The sequence below is a fragment of the Pseudoliparis swirei genome, chromosome 3, assembly GCF_029220125.1.
Source record: "Pseudoliparis swirei isolate HS2019 ecotype Mariana Trench chromosome 3, NWPU_hadal_v1, whole genome shotgun sequence".
Taxonomy (NCBI): Eukaryota; Metazoa; Chordata; class Actinopteri; order Perciformes; family Liparidae; genus Pseudoliparis; species Pseudoliparis swirei.
This window is the reverse complement of record NC_079390.1, coordinates 13,026,333-13,044,331: the sequence shown is the minus strand read 5'-3', so window position 1 is coordinate 13,044,331 and position 17,999 is coordinate 13,026,333. Positions and strand designations below refer to the sequence as shown.

The 17,999-nt window shown below is 40.6% G+C and overlaps 2 protein-coding genes across 5 annotated transcripts; one reads left to right on the top strand and one right to left on the bottom strand.

Annotated features, from left to right (window-relative positions):
- Positions 1-300: 300 nt before the first annotated feature.
- On the top strand, positions 301-5,181 carry znhit3 (zinc finger, HIT-type containing 3). The gene is made up of 5 exons (XM_056407882.1): positions 301-2,862; positions 3,475-3,506; positions 3,627-3,692; positions 4,141-4,218; positions 4,362-5,181. The coding sequence occupies exons 1-5, from the start codon at positions 2,795-2,797 to the stop codon at positions 4,520-4,522; spliced, it is 405 nt and encodes a 134-aa protein (XP_056263857.1). The 5' UTR covers positions 301-2,794; the 3' UTR covers positions 4,523-5,181.
- On the bottom strand, positions 4,790-17,751 carry LOC130189147 (unconventional myosin-XIX). Of its 4 annotated transcripts, XM_056407842.1 has the most exons (24): positions 17,517-17,751; positions 15,941-16,088; positions 15,129-15,277; positions 14,222-14,335; positions 13,441-13,573; positions 13,280-13,349; positions 13,080-13,182; positions 12,895-12,991; positions 12,706-12,782; positions 11,917-12,007; positions 11,585-11,750; positions 11,272-11,345; positions 11,039-11,160; positions 10,745-10,858; positions 10,219-10,395; positions 9,990-10,127; positions 9,781-9,888; positions 9,569-9,639; positions 8,969-9,042; positions 7,528-7,691; positions 7,177-7,306; positions 6,817-6,902; positions 6,105-6,428; positions 4,790-6,023 (listed from the first exon to the last, which is right to left on the bottom strand). In XM_056407842.1, exons 1-24 carry the CDS (start codon positions 17,574-17,576, stop codon positions 5,910-5,912), a joined length of 2,904 nt encoding a protein of 967 aa, XP_056263817.1. In that variant the 5' UTR covers positions 17,577-17,751; the 3' UTR covers positions 4,790-5,909. The 4 variants fall into 4 exon arrangements, with proteins under 4 accessions (XP_056263817.1, XP_056263835.1, XP_056263826.1 ...); XM_056407860.1 differs by lacking the exons at positions 15,941-16,088; positions 17,517-17,751 and having other exon boundaries at positions 14,222-14,765; positions 15,129-15,208; XM_056407851.1 differs by lacking the exons at positions 15,129-15,277; positions 15,941-16,088; positions 17,517-17,751 and adding an exon at positions 14,482-15,112.
- Between the last annotated feature and the right edge of the window lie 248 nt (positions 17,752-17,999).

Here is a 17,999-nt window from a genome sequence, read left to right as displayed (position 1 = left end):
AAACCATGCTCTGTTTGCAGCACAAGTGGAATAATTGCTTCTTTTGATAGTTTAAAATCGGATTTAGTGCGATTCTTTTTCAACAGAATAGTTTAGTAAAACATTTTTTTATATCAATTAGGTAATTAATTGTACTAGGGCTTAAAAAAACCAATACATTTTGGGGAAATCGAGATGGTCTTTTCTGGCAATTTAGACCGAATTAGTAATTAATGAAAAACAATCTGCAGTTGAATAGATAATATAAATATTTGCAGGATATGATTTGGGATCACCATTTATTTCTGATGTTCACACAGATCCGGACACAAAGTTGGATCTCTGATGTTGACCATGGCCGAGGTTACCTTCCTTCCCTAACCCAGTGAATCGAGCGCTGTTACACCGGGAACATGCCCTGTAATCAGTCACGTGACAGCTCTCCATTCCATTCTCTGCAGCTACTCTCAAGTTACAGCCGTGCAAGTGTAGTTTGTGTTGACCTACTGTATATATATAGGTCAGTGGTGTGTGCCTGATAAATAGTGCTATGTAGTTATTTATGTAGGTGCTGAATATATTATACAGTATTTTTGATTCAATAAAAGTGATCCTAACTTAACCAGCTTGGAGTGTATTATGTATATTGCTCAGAAGAGAATAAAAGATAAATTACTTGTTTAGTAGGCACACCGTACATGTTTGTTACTGTTTTGTGTTTTTAGTTGTTCTAAAAGAAGAATGTATTCCTTAGTCCCTCGCATTGGGACCAACCATCTTCCATGCTCTCTATGAATGTATCCCTCCCTGTGTCCACAGTGTTTTTTCAGGAGCAATGAAGGCCTGCTATGTTTACTTTTTGTATCCCAGAGGAGTTTTTATGCAGAAAACTTTCAGTTGTCTCAAAAAATGCTCAAAGGCATGGCCCGTAGGCAAGAAAGAGATTTGTGCATTTCAGAATGAATGGTCATTTTATATAGTCAAGTTTTATAAGTCATATATTATGAGATAATAAGTAATAATTCTGAAAAATTAATTAAATTAGATACTAAGTCATAATTATGAGATGCTAACGAGATTTCTAAGTCGTAATTATGAATTGCTAAGTCCTAATTACAAGATGCTAATGACATATTACGTCCTAATTATGAGATGCTAATGAGATATAAGGTCATACTTAAAATATGCTAATGATAATGTGTCATTATTATATACTAATTCAAAATTATGAGATACTGATATATAATTATGACATTCTAAGTAATTATTTTAAGATAGTATCTCATTTTAATAACTTACAGCAGTGGTCACCAACCTTTTTGAGCCCAAGATCACTGACCTCCACCTTCATGACCGGCAAGATCTACCTATTGAGGCGTTGAGAGAAAACGACGGTCCAGATTGAGGCTTTTTATTTGGCCTAATTCTAATTGAATGAAATCAAAACACATTGGTCCAGCTTTCAAATTGATGAGACCAGGAACACAGAATTTAAGTGCAATATAAAAAGTAAGATATTTGTTCACCACACACAATATGAACAAGAAAAAACACATTTCAATGAGCAGCTGGATAAACTACCAATATAAATGTTGTATTTATTTACATTACAACACAACACTGACAACATGATCAGTCAGTGCAACTCATGTAAGTTCAGCTCTCATCATAATGCCATCAAGTCATGTGACTCCAGTCAGTGTGATGGCTGTGACTGAACTCTGTCTGTGAGCTTGTAGTTAGTTCATAAACACAGACAGACAGTCTGAGGCCGTCTGTGAGCTGCTGTCAGTAATCCAGCTCCTGGTCTCCGATTTGGTGATTTTCTCAACTTCACTGATGAGTTTTTCGGGGCAAATGTGGTATTCATGAAAGTTTTATCATCTGGGACTGGTTCTGAAGTCAGCCCGTTGGTGAATACATTCACATCAGCTCTAAAGACATCCTCAGATTTAAATAATTATAATAATAATAAATATGAGAATCACCATTTGTGACTCCTGCATCTGTGCTTTTTCAAATAATAGAATAAATATAATTGCAATCACTTTCAAGTAAACCAGATTGCTCCATCAGACAAGAAAAAAAGCTCAATGTTGAGCTTTTGTTTTGAAGGACAAAAGCAGAAAAGCCGATCTCACGGAGGTAAAACCTGGCAAATCGCCAATAATCTCCGCAGTTGCGCATGCGCAGGCGTAACCTGTAAATGCCGTAACGTAAACATTTACACTAAGGTACAGGCATTACAACATTTATTTATTGATGACGTAGTTTTATGTCCTTGTACTTTGAACTTGTGTAATATGTAAAGTTATGAATAAAGGTCTTTCTGCATTTCCCCTGCGCCTCACTTGTGGTACGCTCCCCTCTTTCGGGGAGCACAGCTGACAACACGGCTGTCAGAGAACCCGCTTTCAGGCGTTCATTAAAATCAGGCGGAGATCTTTTCTATCGTCGATGTTCCAGTCAGGAAGAAAACGTTTCAGAAGACACTTCAGAAAATGTTCGAGAACGAGGAACAATGTGTTTCTGATTTTATTTTCATTTTATTTTGGAGATCGACAGGGAACGTCTCCGAGATCGACCGGTCGATCGCGATCGACGGGTTGGCGACCACTGACTTACAGGATCTTTATTTTTTTCATTACAGTAGCGAAAATGGGCTTCCACCATTAAAGTCAGATACTTTTATTTTGAAGGAAGGATTTCCCAACCGGAATTGATATCATTCACTTCCTGGTCCTCATACACGCACGAGGACCTTCGAGCATTTGAATCAGTTTATTTGTCACTTATTTGTTTTTTACGCGCCAGAATGCAGTTATGCAGTGTGTGCAGCGAACACACACCAAAATACAAATGTCCGTCCTGCAAAATAAGATAGTAAGTAACTTTAAATACCTTTCTTAAAGCTAGCTTTCAATTAGCGACCGAGTTGTTTGGCTAAAGATAACACTACATATATCGACCATGAGCTAACGTTAAAGCTAGTTTACTAAATTAACGATTCAGTTGACGTGACATGGCAGTACTGTAACTTAACGCACGTTTAGTCATGCAGGTCGCGTGCCACTTAAAAACAAGAGCACGGCTGTAACTAAGAATGAAGAAAGAGACAGATATGCGCGTGTCCGCACACCGTGCCGCTGCAGTGACACGTGCAAAACAATTTGGACATCAACACCACATGGGACGGAAATCTACGTAGCTCCAAACGATGTGCGTTTTGACGTCACACGCCACGATTCCCGCTATTGAAGAACGAATCATACCACACATAGTTGTGATTCATGAATTAATTGATCATTCACTCATTAATTTGGACTTTTAGTAACAACCTAACTGTATAGTAATATATGGTATCCCCTATTGAGAAGGATCACATTGAAACATTTTGCAGTATATGTACACCGTGTACTAATGTCACTGTATATTATTATTATGGAGTCATTATCAGTGTCTGTTTTTAATTAGGCCTTTTTCCCCCTTTTCCAGTTGTTCACTTGGCTGTTATAAGAGGCATAAAGGTAAATGAGCGTGAGCTCAGTTTATTAGTGATGTAGTTAAATGCCATTCAGACAAACTGCGATCACATTGCAATGTTTATCCATCCACTGACCTACCATTGACATTATTTTTGTCCTTAGACACTTGCCTACCCGTTGAGCAGCCTGCACCTATTGATCCCGAAGCCGTGGGTTCTTTCAATTCTGGTATGGTGCTATTTCTCAGTCAGCAAGAGAAAAAAGAAATATAACGGGTTGGACTGGGCAACTTGGATCACATCGTGATGAAATCATATGGAGATGTTATGATCATCATTATGTCTAACTTGATAATAACAAACACATTTTAACAAACTTTGCTTCATGGAATACTACCCCCAATGTAATCAAAATATTGACATCTGATTACTCTTATCTTTACATGCATTCACATAGTTAGCTGGAAAAACGTTTCTCCATAATTACACACATGTTCTCATTTTAATCTATTATATTATCAATACTTGACAAATTAAAAGTAATTTGTCAAGTATGTAAAAGTCAAATACAATTTAGGCTTTACTTGTGGTTATTTTATATAGTAGACTAAAGGCACAACAATGGCTGTGGGACTTAACTGAGTTAAAAGGCATTTTTTGCTTTCCTGTCTTTGCAGAGACGTGGACTGTTGAGGATCTTCTGCATGAAGAGGACCTTGTTGACAAAGCGCCTCTACAGAGGCTCAAGCTGTTAGGTAATAATCCAACAGCATCTTTTATCTGTTACACTTGGCAGCAACATCACATGTCCCTTTATCCAAAATGTATTCACTCAACCACATACATGATTTTTTAAAATATTAATGTGGGTAATTTGTGTTTTCTTATTTCTCTACAGGTCAATCGAAAGAGCTCCGGGATCTTCTTTGCAACCCCCATCTGAGACTACTACTGCGCTCCATTGACGGCGCAGACAGCAAAGACGTTGCTATGAAGGCTGCCATGCAGGAGCCTCTGTTCGTGGAATTTTCAGATCGGTGTTTGAAAATTGTCAAATGAAGTCAAACCATTGACAGCCAGTGAAGCTGATGTTTTGTAAAATTGTTCCCTCAGTTACTTGGATGACCGTTGAATATTTTTTCATATAAAGTCTCCACATTAGCATGGATCTCCTGTCGATATATTACTGTCTTGTGCCTTGTCATGATACACTATTGTGTTCAAATACAAACTGAAATATTTCAAACTATCGCTTTACAGTGCAGCTGAAAAGGTTACTTGTGGAACAGCTGATCACATGTTGACAAAGTTTAAAGTGAAAGGAAAATGTATCCATTACATTTTTATTAACACCGACATTTAAATATTAACGTGTCATGATATACATTAATCCCTTGGTACACTACACATTTCAAACTGTCATGACTGAGTGACTATAGCTGGAAAAGAGCCAATGAAGATATTAAAGGAATTAACAGCAGTCTGCACAAGTTCAAAACGTGTTCTACGGTACATGAAACATTACTTAAAGCAAAATATGTTCTGCATAGTCAAATGTGACGCTATCATGGCTCGAGTTCTCAAACAGCACTCGTGTAAAAGTACTTGGATTAATGTGTTGGACTGCAGCCGTTTAAAATACAATGGTTTAGGCAAATATTTTACAGATGTGTGTATATATATAAAAAGCAATTTCAATAAACCTTGGTTTAACCTTTCCCTTTTTCACACGAGTCATGTGTCTTCTCGATGTCCGTATGTCAGCAGGTCTGGTTTTAATGTGCAATATGTGCTTTACATGTGCAATACTTGCTGAATACACCCTGATTCCCCCCCGCCCACACACACACATAACACTCAAAATATATGCAGGATGTTGCGATATAATCTGTATCTGACAGGGTGTAGATTTTAAGGAAGGCACTTGTCAAAGGCCCAATAGTTAGATAGTCCAAAAGAAAGTTATACAAAAACCTGAGGTCCTGTTTTAAAGGTGCTATGATTTTATTAATTACAGGATTCCAAACGGGGACCAAAGGCTCCGTCCTGCAGTGACATAACTCTGTCCAATGATTAGGTCTGATCTCAGATGTGGCAGGTTAGTGGTCAGTTATCTGGACAGTCTACGGTCTGTGATTTAGAATCAGATATGATTTTCTTTACACTTTTTTTTAGTCCCTGGAGCCTGAAGGTGACTACAGATGGTTTATGATAAGGTCAAGGCACATTATGTTACCTAACCTGGTGGGTGAAAAAAACAATTTGAGCCAGGGTAAAGGTCCTTTGCATCCAAATTTGGCATTATTCAAGAAAGCTGTGAATGATGACTTTCAAACACATTTAACAAAATGACAGCAGGTCCCTGTCAGATTATGGAAGAGCAGATGCTGCACTGCAATGACATGTCCATGTATTCCACCTTTAGTGTTCAGCAGAGTGGGAACGCTTACAAAGTTTTCTCTAGCAGGATCGCGTTGAACCCCGTCACGTCACTCTTCATGTCTGGTTGCGTGTCAGCGTAGAGAAGTGGAGAGCGCTGATAGTGCAGCTTTACAGATCCCTGAAAAAAATAATACGTTGATTCTCAAATGACCAAAGATAACAAATCATCCGGATGACAAAAACCTGATGGGAGGTTCACCTTGGGTTGAGCCCGTATGGAGGCGAGCTCCTGCGAGTACTGATTGGGCTTCACAGTATACTCCCCTCTCTGGGAGGGCAGGTGGAGGGAGGCCATGACAGACACCATCTTCTGGAAGCCTGTGGCTGTCAGAGACATGGTGATGGACGGGGTGGAGGCCAGAGCCAGGCCCATTGGCCACCCTCGCACTGTGACGGGCTTCTGGATGGAGGAGAGCTGCACGGAGCCCCGCTCCCTGATAACAGGGTTCAATACTGGCAAGTCCCGCTCCGCAAGGTCCTTGGCGTCATCTAGTTCCGTCTCGGCCAAGGATTTCAATAGGGCCTGCCACAAAAACAAAAACACTTTATATATAATCTAGAACTCCCCATTTATTTGTTGTCGTTTTTAAACAGGGCCAGTGCACATTAATACACACTACTATTGCTACTGCTAAGACTATTTATAGTCCCTGGAGAGATTTCATATTGCTGTCCTGTAACATTGGAGTGTCAGGTGAGATCACTATTTTCTAACTCAACACCCAGTTGGTTTCCCCCCTGTTTTCAAAGTCGCAGTCTTCAGCACCAACTGATGTTGACTCATCACTTGAGGATATTCACAAGATTTATCGCTAATCACTTTGGTTCCAAAAAAGGCTTTATATAGCTTTGAACCATAAAGAATGAGAAAGAAAACATAAGACTCGATATCTGTTCCTCAAAAATCTCACCCTCCACTTCCTCCAGGTGTTCTGGATGACTGCAGCTGCGCTGTTGCGTCTCTGGACCCACCTCCTGACCAGCCACGACCGCACCACTGGGGGAGGCATAAAACACATTCTTTGCATTGTGGAGACAAAGGTTTATGTCCTTCCATTCAGAACATCAGTCATCAACAGTTAATCAGATGAGTTTATCCCCTCTGCTTCCTTCGAAGGGATAAACCGTCAGCCTGCAAACATTGCGTACCGACTGTGCCAGCTGGTTCCTGTTGGCCAGACAATAAGGTCAAAGCCTGAACGTCTGATCAGTGAGACTGAGGCCACACAGAGTGCACTCAGTGCTACCTGGACCGGGCACTAAGAGTTTACCTGCTTGGATCAGAGTAGCAGACTGATGGCGCGCGTGACGTCTGCGACTCTGGTGCTTCAGCCAGCAGCACTGAATGGTGAAGGCACACTGGGACAGGATCTTCTTCCTCTGATCCTCCAGCGAATCTAGCTGCGAGACAACAGCCGGGCAGGTCAGAACTCCAGAAAAAAACCAAAGCCCTTGGTCTACAGGCCTCTTAAGCAACTGAAACACCCAACAACAGACCATTCGACCAGATCGAAAAATAAATTTTGGGCAATTTGCTGTACTTCAGGTTATTACGCCCCGAGCATTTCTGTTCCAAGTTGTACAAACATTTAAAATGATGTGAGGATCTCTAAATGACTGACCATCAACTGGGTGAGAAACACTTTAGTCCTTCCGCAGTGCACCCATAAATTGGGTTTTTCGCCGTCTAGGTTGTGTGAGGGGTCAAACGCCTTGTGCTGTAGCACAACGCTCAGGAGCTTCTCCACCTCCCGCCGGAGAACGTCGCTGCTGTCAGCCTGCGCATCTAAGAGGGACATTAGAACATAATTCAAGTAAGGACATATAGTCAATGAGGTAAAAAGTGAAATCCATCTGAATCAACAGCATGCGGCAGATTCCACAGATTCCGATACGATGACTGAATTAATCTTTCAAACCTGATTCAGTGATTAGCGAGCAGGTTCCTTGAAAATTCATTCAACAAGACGTGAGTGTACAGCCATGCGGTGGCGCAACAAGGCAGTACTTGAGCTAATTGCTAACAACAATGTTAACGAGCCGATGTTGAGCGGGTACAATGTTTACTATGCTCCCTAGCCTTTGTTAGTTTGGATTAAACACAAAGTACAGCCAAGGTCAATGGATATTTTAATAGTTTTGCAGGTATTTGTTAATAAATCAGAAACTTGTTTTAAATCACTTCTTAAAACCCATTTTTATAGAACAGCTTTTAAGTGATCTTGTCCTTTTATGCAGAATTTTGGTTCCCCTAATTTAGTTTGTCTGTTTTTTATTTTAATTTTAATATATATATATTTTAAATGTTATATTTGTTTCTTACTATTCCATTTGTTTTGCCTTGACTCTTTGTAGAGCACTTTGTAAACTTTTGTTTTTAAAAGGTGCGATATAAATAACGTTATTATTATTATAAACCAAATGATTTCACCTTGTGGTGGCACAACAGGAGAAGTCAGGAAATCACCAGCATTATTATAGTTCATCCTGAGGGGAAGAGGAATTTTATGCTCTATACTTTTCATTAAAGTCCTCACATTTAAGCATCAGGGTGATGCTAGAAATATAAGGGGATCACCAAAGTCAATAAGAGCCTCTGTGGAACATTAATGTCTGTACAAAATCGAATAGCAATCCATGGAATAGTTAACGTAATCCCGAATGGAACATAAAGGCAGACACACTGACTGACCAACAGCACTGCTAGCATGGCTAAAAAGCAGCTAAATAGTGTTAGAATGACTTTAAGTCTAAGCATGCATTGCTAAGGAATGAGAAAGGAAACACGATGCATGCTAAGCAAGCTCCGATAGTCAGAGGTTCATGCATTTACCTGGAAAGTTCATAAGAAGTCGCAAATTTGGTTAGAAAGTCCTGCTTTTAAACACCGAATGGAAAAGTCCCGAGGAGAGTAGAGAACTGAGGGTCACATTTACTAAGAGGGCTAATGAAGGGAAATGTGAATAAATCAGCGGACCTAAAATGAGGAAATAGAATAAATCTTTGTCATTAGTAAACATGACAAATGGACTGTAAATTGATCCCGGAACAAACTGAACTTACCAAAACTCCCCGATTTCAAAATGGAATGTTTGGCAATCAGTCCATAACGTTGCATGAAGCCTTCGAAAGGAATTCTGTACAACAGAAAGGACGAGTTAACCAAAATCAAAGAAAAGCAAAACACAAAAAGGATTTGGATGAGTTACTTCGGTAGAGTATTAACCTATTGGATGGCGATCAGCCCGCCCCCAGTATGGAGAAACGGACAGGACTACGGGCCTGAAGTTATTCATCTGTACTCTCTTCAAGGCCTCAACATTCCTTTGACAAAAACTGTAATTTGACATCGCAGAACTGCTGCCTCGATCGAGAACCTGTGTTCCGTGTGACGTGTTCTGCATGGTAAAACGATTCTTTATGTCTTGTGGCTTTAAATAGAGCATAGAAGGATAAAATGGCTTCAGAAAGGAAAAGATAACTGTCCAAATATTTATAGTCGTAGATTGCTCCCGTTCTGTTACTCCTGTCTGCTTCTCCAAACCGGGAGCAAGCTGGACGCCATCTACTGTAGGTAGTAACACACCAACTATGTATAAGTATCTCATACAGCCCCATTTGATCTCTTCAAGATTAAAGTTAACACAGACACTTGTGTTGTACCTTATTGGAAAGCCAGCAGCACTGATATGAATAGTCTCCACGATCCCACAGGCCTCCAGCTGCATGATGACCTAACACATTTGTAATTTGTGAAATTGGGCTATACAAATAAACTGAATTGAATAACCATTAAAACCTTCCCCTTGTTTGTGAAAATAGAAAGCATTGCCTCGGTTGTAATGGCGGCATGAAAGGAAAAAACAAACATCTACCTCCTCCTTTTTGAAGGTCAGCGGCTTACAGTCCGGGTTAGGTTTGATGCAGCGAGTGTAGTGAGGAGTTGTGGTGTGGAGGATCTTCATCAGGCTCTCCAGAGAGTTCTGCAATCAAGACACAAATCAGTGCCCGGACTAAACTCTCTCATCTACAAGCCCCATCTAGCTACTGTAACCTGTGATAAAGGCTTTAAGTTGGCACCCACCTTGAACTTGGAGAACACCGTGACTTTACTGAGCCCTTTGGTCGTTGGGTTCTCAGTTTCCTTATCAGTGAAGATCTGGTGAAGCAGAGGGTTGTCAGACTTCTGAAGCAGGCTGGTGAGCTCCGGTGGCACTGGGTCCTAAAACACAGAGTCCAGGAGGAGATGAGCTGATAAATCTGTGGTGAACTCTTTGAACACAATTTTAAAAGTTGTTCTCGGTAGCACGCACCTTGTTTTTCTCCACCATCCCCTGTATCTGGTAGTGGACTTTGCCAGCGTAGTGGGCCACAGTAAAGTGCGGCTCCTTGCTGAACTTGTCCCAGCTGATGTTGGCGTTTTCCCAGAGCTCCTTCTCCAAACGAACCCGCAACGTCTTTGCGTCCGAGACTCGATTAAGTCGACTCTCCTGTAGGACACGCAAGTAAAAAGTTGTCAACTTTTTAACCAAGAAAGTGAATGCTTAGAAAGTAAGAGTTCAAAGTGTTAGGGGCGATTATTTGTCTGTGATTCTTCTATAAAAATGACATGACTTCAGCATAAAACAAATATAAATCCATCAAATGTATAATTTCTTTCACTTTTAAAACTGTTGTATATTTTTTATTTGTATTATTATTATTTAGGGTTTTTGTTGTGTTTTGTTTTCCCATTTTTAGTATGTGCAGTTTTGTTTGCTTTTGGGTGTGCGGGATATAAAATACATTTTGATCAATAAAATAAAGATTACAAAAAATTAAAATAAATGACCAGCATACCTCATTAAGAAGAGAAAACACACCGACAGGACTTCCCTCAAGAAGATCCAGACAGCTCTGGTTGTCTCGGTATTTGACAAAGGACCACTCTAACCCCTCTGACACATATTCCTCCTGGGAGAAACAGATAAACATAAATATTCAAGCACAAAATATTTGTTTCACGTTGCACAAGGTGCAACAAGTTGTTCTGTTTATCAACAGAGGTTTCACGAAACATCCTGAATGTCTGAAGTTAGCAGAGAAACTACGGCTCTCCAGAATCTCTGCGTGGAAAGTTGATGGCCGTGGTACCTGCTGAGCTCGGAGATAATGAGACACAAAGTGCTGCTGCAGTTTCTCATTGGCGTAGTTGATGCACAGCTGCTCCAGGTTATTATTCTGGAAACATTCAAACCCGTACACATCCAGAACTCCTGGAGATCAGAGAAGAGAGGAATGTGGGAGCTGAGGAGCAGAAACTTTGGGGAAACAAAATACAAATAGAAATATATATTCAATTAAATAAAAGACAATCATTTCTTTACCTATGAAATTGCACCAAGTGGATTTGTCTGCACATATGCTGTTGTTGATGAACGTAACCAGCCAATCGAATAATCTGGAGGAAAAAATAAAAAGATTTTAAAAATCATAAAACAGCGATTTACAGATGTAACTTCCTCTCTATTTATTGTAAACAAAAGGACATGATGGTTAAACATTTGAGTGTTTGGTGGAAAGGAGTGTTTGGGGACAAAGCCTACGTCACAGCACAAAAACAAGCTTCTGCATGACCAGAACCCTTCCCACATAATATTAACACATTGCTTGATCTCGTGATCAAATCTTCATTCTTACTGAGCGTAGATGACCTTGGCCAGACAGTCTCTCCTCATGCTGCACTCGGCCTGGGAACAGGGCTTGAGGACGCTCTGCTTCCCCGCCTTCAACGTCCTCACTCTTAAACACATCTGAAGCTCCTCGGCGGGGACGCACAGCAGCTCAGCCGCCCTTTGAGAAAAGTCTAAAACACAGAGGAGTGGAAGTATTTCATGTCTGTTCAATCAAATCATGGATTTGATTTATTTTTTACATTTCTTTGTAAATAAAATCTTTTGAGCATCATTCTGTACTTCTGAATAACTGGAAGTGAGTTGATAAATTGTCTGAAACTAAATCTGATCCAATACCTTTGGATTGTTCATCTAGACTACAAGGTTGGGATTCATCTGTTGAAGAGTAGAAGTTCACATTCCCCAGCTGCAGAATCCCTGCTAATATCTGAAATGCAACAATCAGAATAAAACAAACAGAAAGTATTTTCTGTGCTTACAGAGATAGAAAGATGATGAAAACGAAAGTACAAAAATAGGACTCAAAATGTATGAACAGGTAACCGTTTACATTAACCCCGATATTTAGCATTTTATAAGCAGTATATAATCATTTATAACACATAATGTACACATGTAACAACACTACAAGTAGGACTGGGTGATAATATGAGACATCGTGATACACGTCGTTTAAATTGATCATAACAAGCACATACTAACTCAAATGTATATGAAATATCCAACTTTATCAAATTACTCCATATTTGTGTGCATGCAGGTAAACAGTCAGTGTACAGTTGTGAATATTCTTTTTTTCCCTCTCCATAATTTCACATAAAACTGTGATGTTCATTTGACACAAGCACTCTGAATAAAATAAGGAAATACTAATTAAACTATTTAAAGTATATTAACTACTTTTTTTTAAAGTAAATAATGTACACAGGGGTATACAAAACAATGTGTTTATTTCATATATAGACTATTCATTGACTTTTCAGAAAAAATGCTATATCATTAGAGATATGAAATGATTATCCTGATAGAAGCCATAACTAGAATGTAGTTGTAATGTAGCATATACAAGTGCTTAATAATGTATTTGTCAACAAGGTTAGATGGGTTAGATGAAGAGTACCTTACCCTGAATATTTGACTTTGCCTTTCTGTATTAATGCCCAGATGAACCATAGCCTCGACCGTCTCATGAAAACAATCCTCTGTAAAACAACAACACATGAAGAGTAGAAACTTGTAAGAATCAACCCAAGATATTGTATAGAAGAAAAAGACAAAACATGCTTAAATACACATGAAAAAGTAAATACAAACCCTCAACAGTTTTTTCAGAATTTGGCAGCCACACAAAACATTGCCCACATGGCATCTTCCACTCCTTCCTCTGCTCATCTGTGGCCCCTTTCATCATCTGAAAAACAAATATGCTCTCAACATCTGCACTCATGAATGTCGTCATATTAGACTGAAATACCACACGTGCAGCCCTGTTACCTCACCTTGTAAAAGATGTGGAAGTTCCTCTCATTAGCCAGCTGACAGGCCACCCTGGTCTTCTCTAGCAAATAGGTTTGCACAGACGCCCCAACTAACAGCTGACACCTTCATGTAGAAATATCACGTTAAACCGACCAACAGCTTGTACGGGCGCTACCCCGCGTGATGAAGAAGAGAGTGCAGCAGCTGCGGTTGTGAGTACCTGTCCAGCTGGAGCTGGATGTACTTCCCAAAGCGACTGCTGTTGTTGTTCCGTAGCGTACAGGCGTTGCCTACATGGAGGGTGAAGTGGTGACTCAGTGAATGTCCGCAGTTCTTGCATTTACATTAACAAGACACCCATAAAATCATCCATTATCTCACCGAAAGCTTCCATGATGGGGTTGGAATCCAGCACCCTCCTCTCTATCCTCTCCACTGTGTCCTGACTCTTCACCACTGAGCTGGACGCCGCCACGGTGGCGTAGTATTTCATCAGGCAACGAGACGTCCATGTCTGTAACGAAAAACAAATCAAAAGCCCGCTGACGCCTTTTCCCGTGACCTAATTAACAGCCATCGCCTCCGTCTGCAACGTGGGAAGGGAAATGCCCGCCACAAGTTCCCACAACTTCAAACTGTTTGCTGACCTGCAGGTCCGGAGAGGTGACAGAAAACACGACTTACGTGATTATTCACAAATCTAAAAAGTTGACGATCAATTAATTGAATCAATTAAATATACCAATCGTTTCAGCTCTCCTCACTTAATCCTTTTTAAATATATTTTGGGACCTGCTCGTTGCAGTGATGTTTTCCTCAGAGAGGAACTGCCAGCGACGGTTCATGCCAACTATCTTCCTTATCTTCCCCAATTAATCAACCAACCAGGATGTGAAAAAGGAAAAACTAAGATGAATTGCTATCAGGTTTTACTTATTGTTTTCAAGTTGCTTATTCGGCCGACAACAAACCCCCGAAACGATTAGTTTAAAAACTGGGACACAAGAGAAGAGCAAAACATTCAGAAGCTGGAAGCGATTCTTTCAAAACAAATCACTAGTGCTGAAGAAGAAAAACAAGACATCCCTTCCGGTTCGGCCAATACTCAAAGTAGGTTACTTTTATTCCTGAAGCGTAACAAACACACGATGTGCCGGTTTACCTTTCCTGCGCCGCTCTCCCCACTGACCACCAAGGATTGGTTCACTGGCTCCAGCTGGCCCTGGACATTCCTGTAGGCTCCTTCTGCCACAATAAAGATATGTGGTTTGAACTCCTGTTGGCAAAAGAATACTTATTAAAGAGACCGGTCATTTCAGACTGCCAGGAGAGCCGCCAGGGACTTCACAAGCTGCCAGAGTTTAAGTAGTTTGACTTTGAAGGGGCTGCACGGTGGTGTAGTGGCTAGCACTGTCGCCTCACAGCAAGAGGGCCGTGGGTTCAATTCCCGGTCGAGGCGGTCCTTCTGTGTGGAGTTTGCATGTTCTCCCCGTGGCAGCGTGGGTTCCCTCCGGGTTCTCCGGCTTCCTCCCACAGTCCAAAGACATGCCGTCAGGTTAATTGATCTCTAAATTGCCCATAGGTGTGAATGTAGAGTGAATGGTTGTATGTCTCTATATGTGCCCTCGATGGACTGGCGGCCTGTCCAGGGTGTCCCCTGCCTTCGCCCTATGTCAGCTGGGATCGGCTCCAGCGCCCCCGCGACCCTAATGAGGATAAGCGGTATTGATAATGGATGGATGGACTTTGAAGGAAGCAGACAGGGAACTGGAGGAATTATGTTTGACAACAAAACAGCAAGATTGATGTTTCCATGCACTTTGAAGCTCTACAAAGTTGGAAAACATTTGAAATTCTTATGAAATATTGCTTGATACCGACTTGTTGACTTAGTCGTACCAGTTGGGTTATTTTTTAAAGTCTGCATTAGTGCATGACTTATTCCTCTGAAAAAGCCAAGAATTAAAAATGCACCCACCCTCACCATTCACACCCTTTCTTGCACCACAATAAAAAAAAGGCCTCTCGAGAAATGAACACAAGTTACAGTTGTTACTTTTATTAAATACCTGAGGCTGAGCAGCGCTGTGATACTCCTTCATCACATCCAGGGTGTAGAGGTCTGGGATTGGCTGGAAGGGGTTTAGAGCCACCAAGGTGCAGCCAGCATGTGTGTAAAACACCTTCAAGTTGTACCTGGCCTGCAGGCATTTCAGCACTAAAAGGAGGAAAATATTAAATATCATGAGACATTAACTTAACAGGAAATAACACGAGTATACAGCAGCATTAAAATGGTAAATATATGATTATCTAAAAAAAAGAGATGTATCTATAAAAAAAGAACATTATCCATATCAAAGATGCAGCAATTTCATGCCATCACACCCTGACCTCTGCTGTTCATAACCTGTACTGTTATGTTTTCTCCCTTAAGGGCTGAAACAAACCAAACATTAAAATCTACACTAAGTTTGTACACTATAATATATTATGCTTCATATTTACCTGTGGCCCTACTGTACAGTACAACCATTTTTGTTTTGGGGAAGCAGGAAGTAAATCATGCCCTTGGCTCACTAACCTGAGTGAAACGTGATCCCTCTCATTGTGGACACAGCAGTAACTCATGCATTCTTATTTTTCTCTATCGTGACACAGCACATGTTATCTTGATGTTGGTTAAACAATACACAGCAAATGCTGCAGTCCAAGGTGACATGCGCTGGGAAACACTGTCACACTGTGTCACACTGGCTACGTTTTAGTAAATAAAAGACTAAGTTGATGCAGCGCGTCAAACACTCAGCACTCACAAGGGATTTAAGATTCATGCCATCAAATTAGGTGTAAGGGATTCTTTGTTGATTAATCATGTTACCTGTTGATGGGGTCACTGGGTTGACTTTGGTGAGGTCGTCATAAGTGTGGAGTTGATCTTCATCAATGAGGAAGACCTGGATCTCTCCCTCCAGTGAATCATTTAGGGACGAGGGAGGAGAATGGACTTTCTGTAAAAATCCTTTCTCCTATGTGAATGAGAAAATATGTTATATTAATGTTTCAATTATGAACTGACACTTTGGGGAGAGCAACAGAAGACTTGTAAAACACACACACACATATATATATATATATATATAACATTAATGATAGACATGTGCAAGATGATCACACAAAAGCTAGGAAGAGGAAATTGGGTTTTTATGCATATGGTATTTGATATTCCCACAATGGAGGGCACAACATAACAAACCAGACAGATGTCATCTGATGTCACCATGACATCAACTCTAATTGCAATGGTTGTATTTTTTGTTCATGATACATTTCCAAGCTCCACACTCAGTCATCATAACAATACAGCAAAATAAGTATTTTATCCATCAAGATAACAAACATTCTGTTGGTCCATACAGTCAAACCTTCCCGAGCTATGAAATGCTTCATGCTTGTTCATGTTGTTATTCTTGGCTTTGAGAAAGCTGTCAAACATCTTACAGAAGATTTCATATGTAAATCAAGGATTCAGTCATACATCACATGCTCTATTTATTGCATTGATAGCCCATTGTCTTACAGAGCTCAGAGACACTTTGGTCCACGCGTCATGTGAAATTAATTCAGTCACAATCACTTCAGACAAATGGAAGTCTGCTTTGACCTGCTCTACGATCCCGATGTAAAGCACCTGCAGCCTGTCAGCTGTCAACAGCTACATGTGTTCAGACAGATTTAATCCAATCGCAGGAAGCCTACATCCCATCATACATCGGGGCTATTGTAAACCATGTAAATAGTCTTAATGTAATTGATTCAATGCCGAATGGAACATAAATACATATCCGAGTATACAATACATTACATATCTCACAGAGTGGTTTCTTACGTTTTGATTCACTTGGTTGAGTAACCCTTGTCCAGTTCTCAAACCAAACTCGTCATAAATCTGGCAATTTAGTGAATGCCATTTATATACTCGCAGACAAGCAACTAACATATGTGAGCCACAGAAACGTTACAGCAGCCCGAGTCAGACATGATGTCGCTGATAATATCCTCTGCTCCGACAGCATTTAAACGTGCCACGACAATTTACCTAGTGTGTGTGTGTGTGTGTGTGTGTGTGTGCGTGTGCGTGTGTGCGCTACTGTTAACTTTTCTTTCAAGGTTGAATTGAACCACTACATGTGGCGTCATTTAGATTACTCCACACACGGGGGACCAACTTCATTTCCATGTGGCGCATTAACCGCTAGGTTACGGTATTATTCACAGGTTACAACTAGTTTGAATAAGAACCAACCAATCAGAAGTGGACGTTACACGTTGATAAATGTAACATTACTCCCGTTCAGGTTAACTTATCATTAACTCTTACATTCTCGAGACCGAAAAGGAAGACCTCAACACAAGCCAGTTGAGGAGCCGTGGCCGAGTCCTCTTCACGTCCTTACCGTTCCCCCTCCATTCCTGCGTCCTTCTCTGACGATACATCGGTTGTCGGCAGAACTCATTGATTGTACCGGTTACCGTTGTGTCTGTCTTACAAGTCAACCTAACCCCTTGACAGGAACTACGCCGATACACTAATCACGATACGTTGTAGAGTTGTTCTTCACTGCAGTCCTGAGCCTCAATATTTTCCATAACTGTCAGAAATTCCTGGGGGACATCCGCGTCTGCTGCCTTTCCGACTGCCTCAAAAACTCCTAAACTTCCCACTTATTCCCGCCCTCTTGCTGACGCTTCAGGGGCCCAGCTGCCCGACCTGTGTCCAAAGTTGTCTGATAATTACACAGCTAAGGGTTTCCTTGAAATTACTTTTACTTTATAAGATTATAACTTCAGGACATACCTTTTAAGACCACTCAACACAACTTAACAACAATTAGGACTTTATATTTTTATTTTGTATGCAGTTTTCCTTTTGATTATCT

Bases quoted from the DNA above. Each gene is read 5' to 3' on its own strand.
- LOC130189147 (XM_056407842.1), bottom strand. From the start codon at position 17,576: ATGAGTTCTGCCGACAACCGATGTATCGTCAGAGAAGGACGCAGGAAT. The intron at 12,783-12,894 runs GTTTGTATTTAC...GTTGTTTTACAG, and splicing joins TTCTGAAAAAACTGTTGAGG to AGGATTGTTTTCATGAGACG. The intron at 6,903-7,176 runs GTAAACTCTTAG...TGCCTCCCCCAG, and splicing joins TGCTACTCTGATCCAAGCAG to TGGTGCGGTCGTGGCTGGTC.
- znhit3 (XM_056407882.1), top strand. From the start codon at position 2,795: ATGCAGTTATGCAGTGTGTGCAGCGAACACACACCAAAATACAAATGT. The intron at 3,693-4,140 runs GTATGGTGCTAT...CTGTCTTTGCAG, and splicing joins CGTGGGTTCTTTCAATTCTG to AGACGTGGACTGTTGAGGAT. The intron at 4,219-4,361 runs GTAATAATCCAA...ATTTCTCTACAG, and splicing joins ACAGAGGCTCAAGCTGTTAG to GTCAATCGAAAGAGCTCCGG.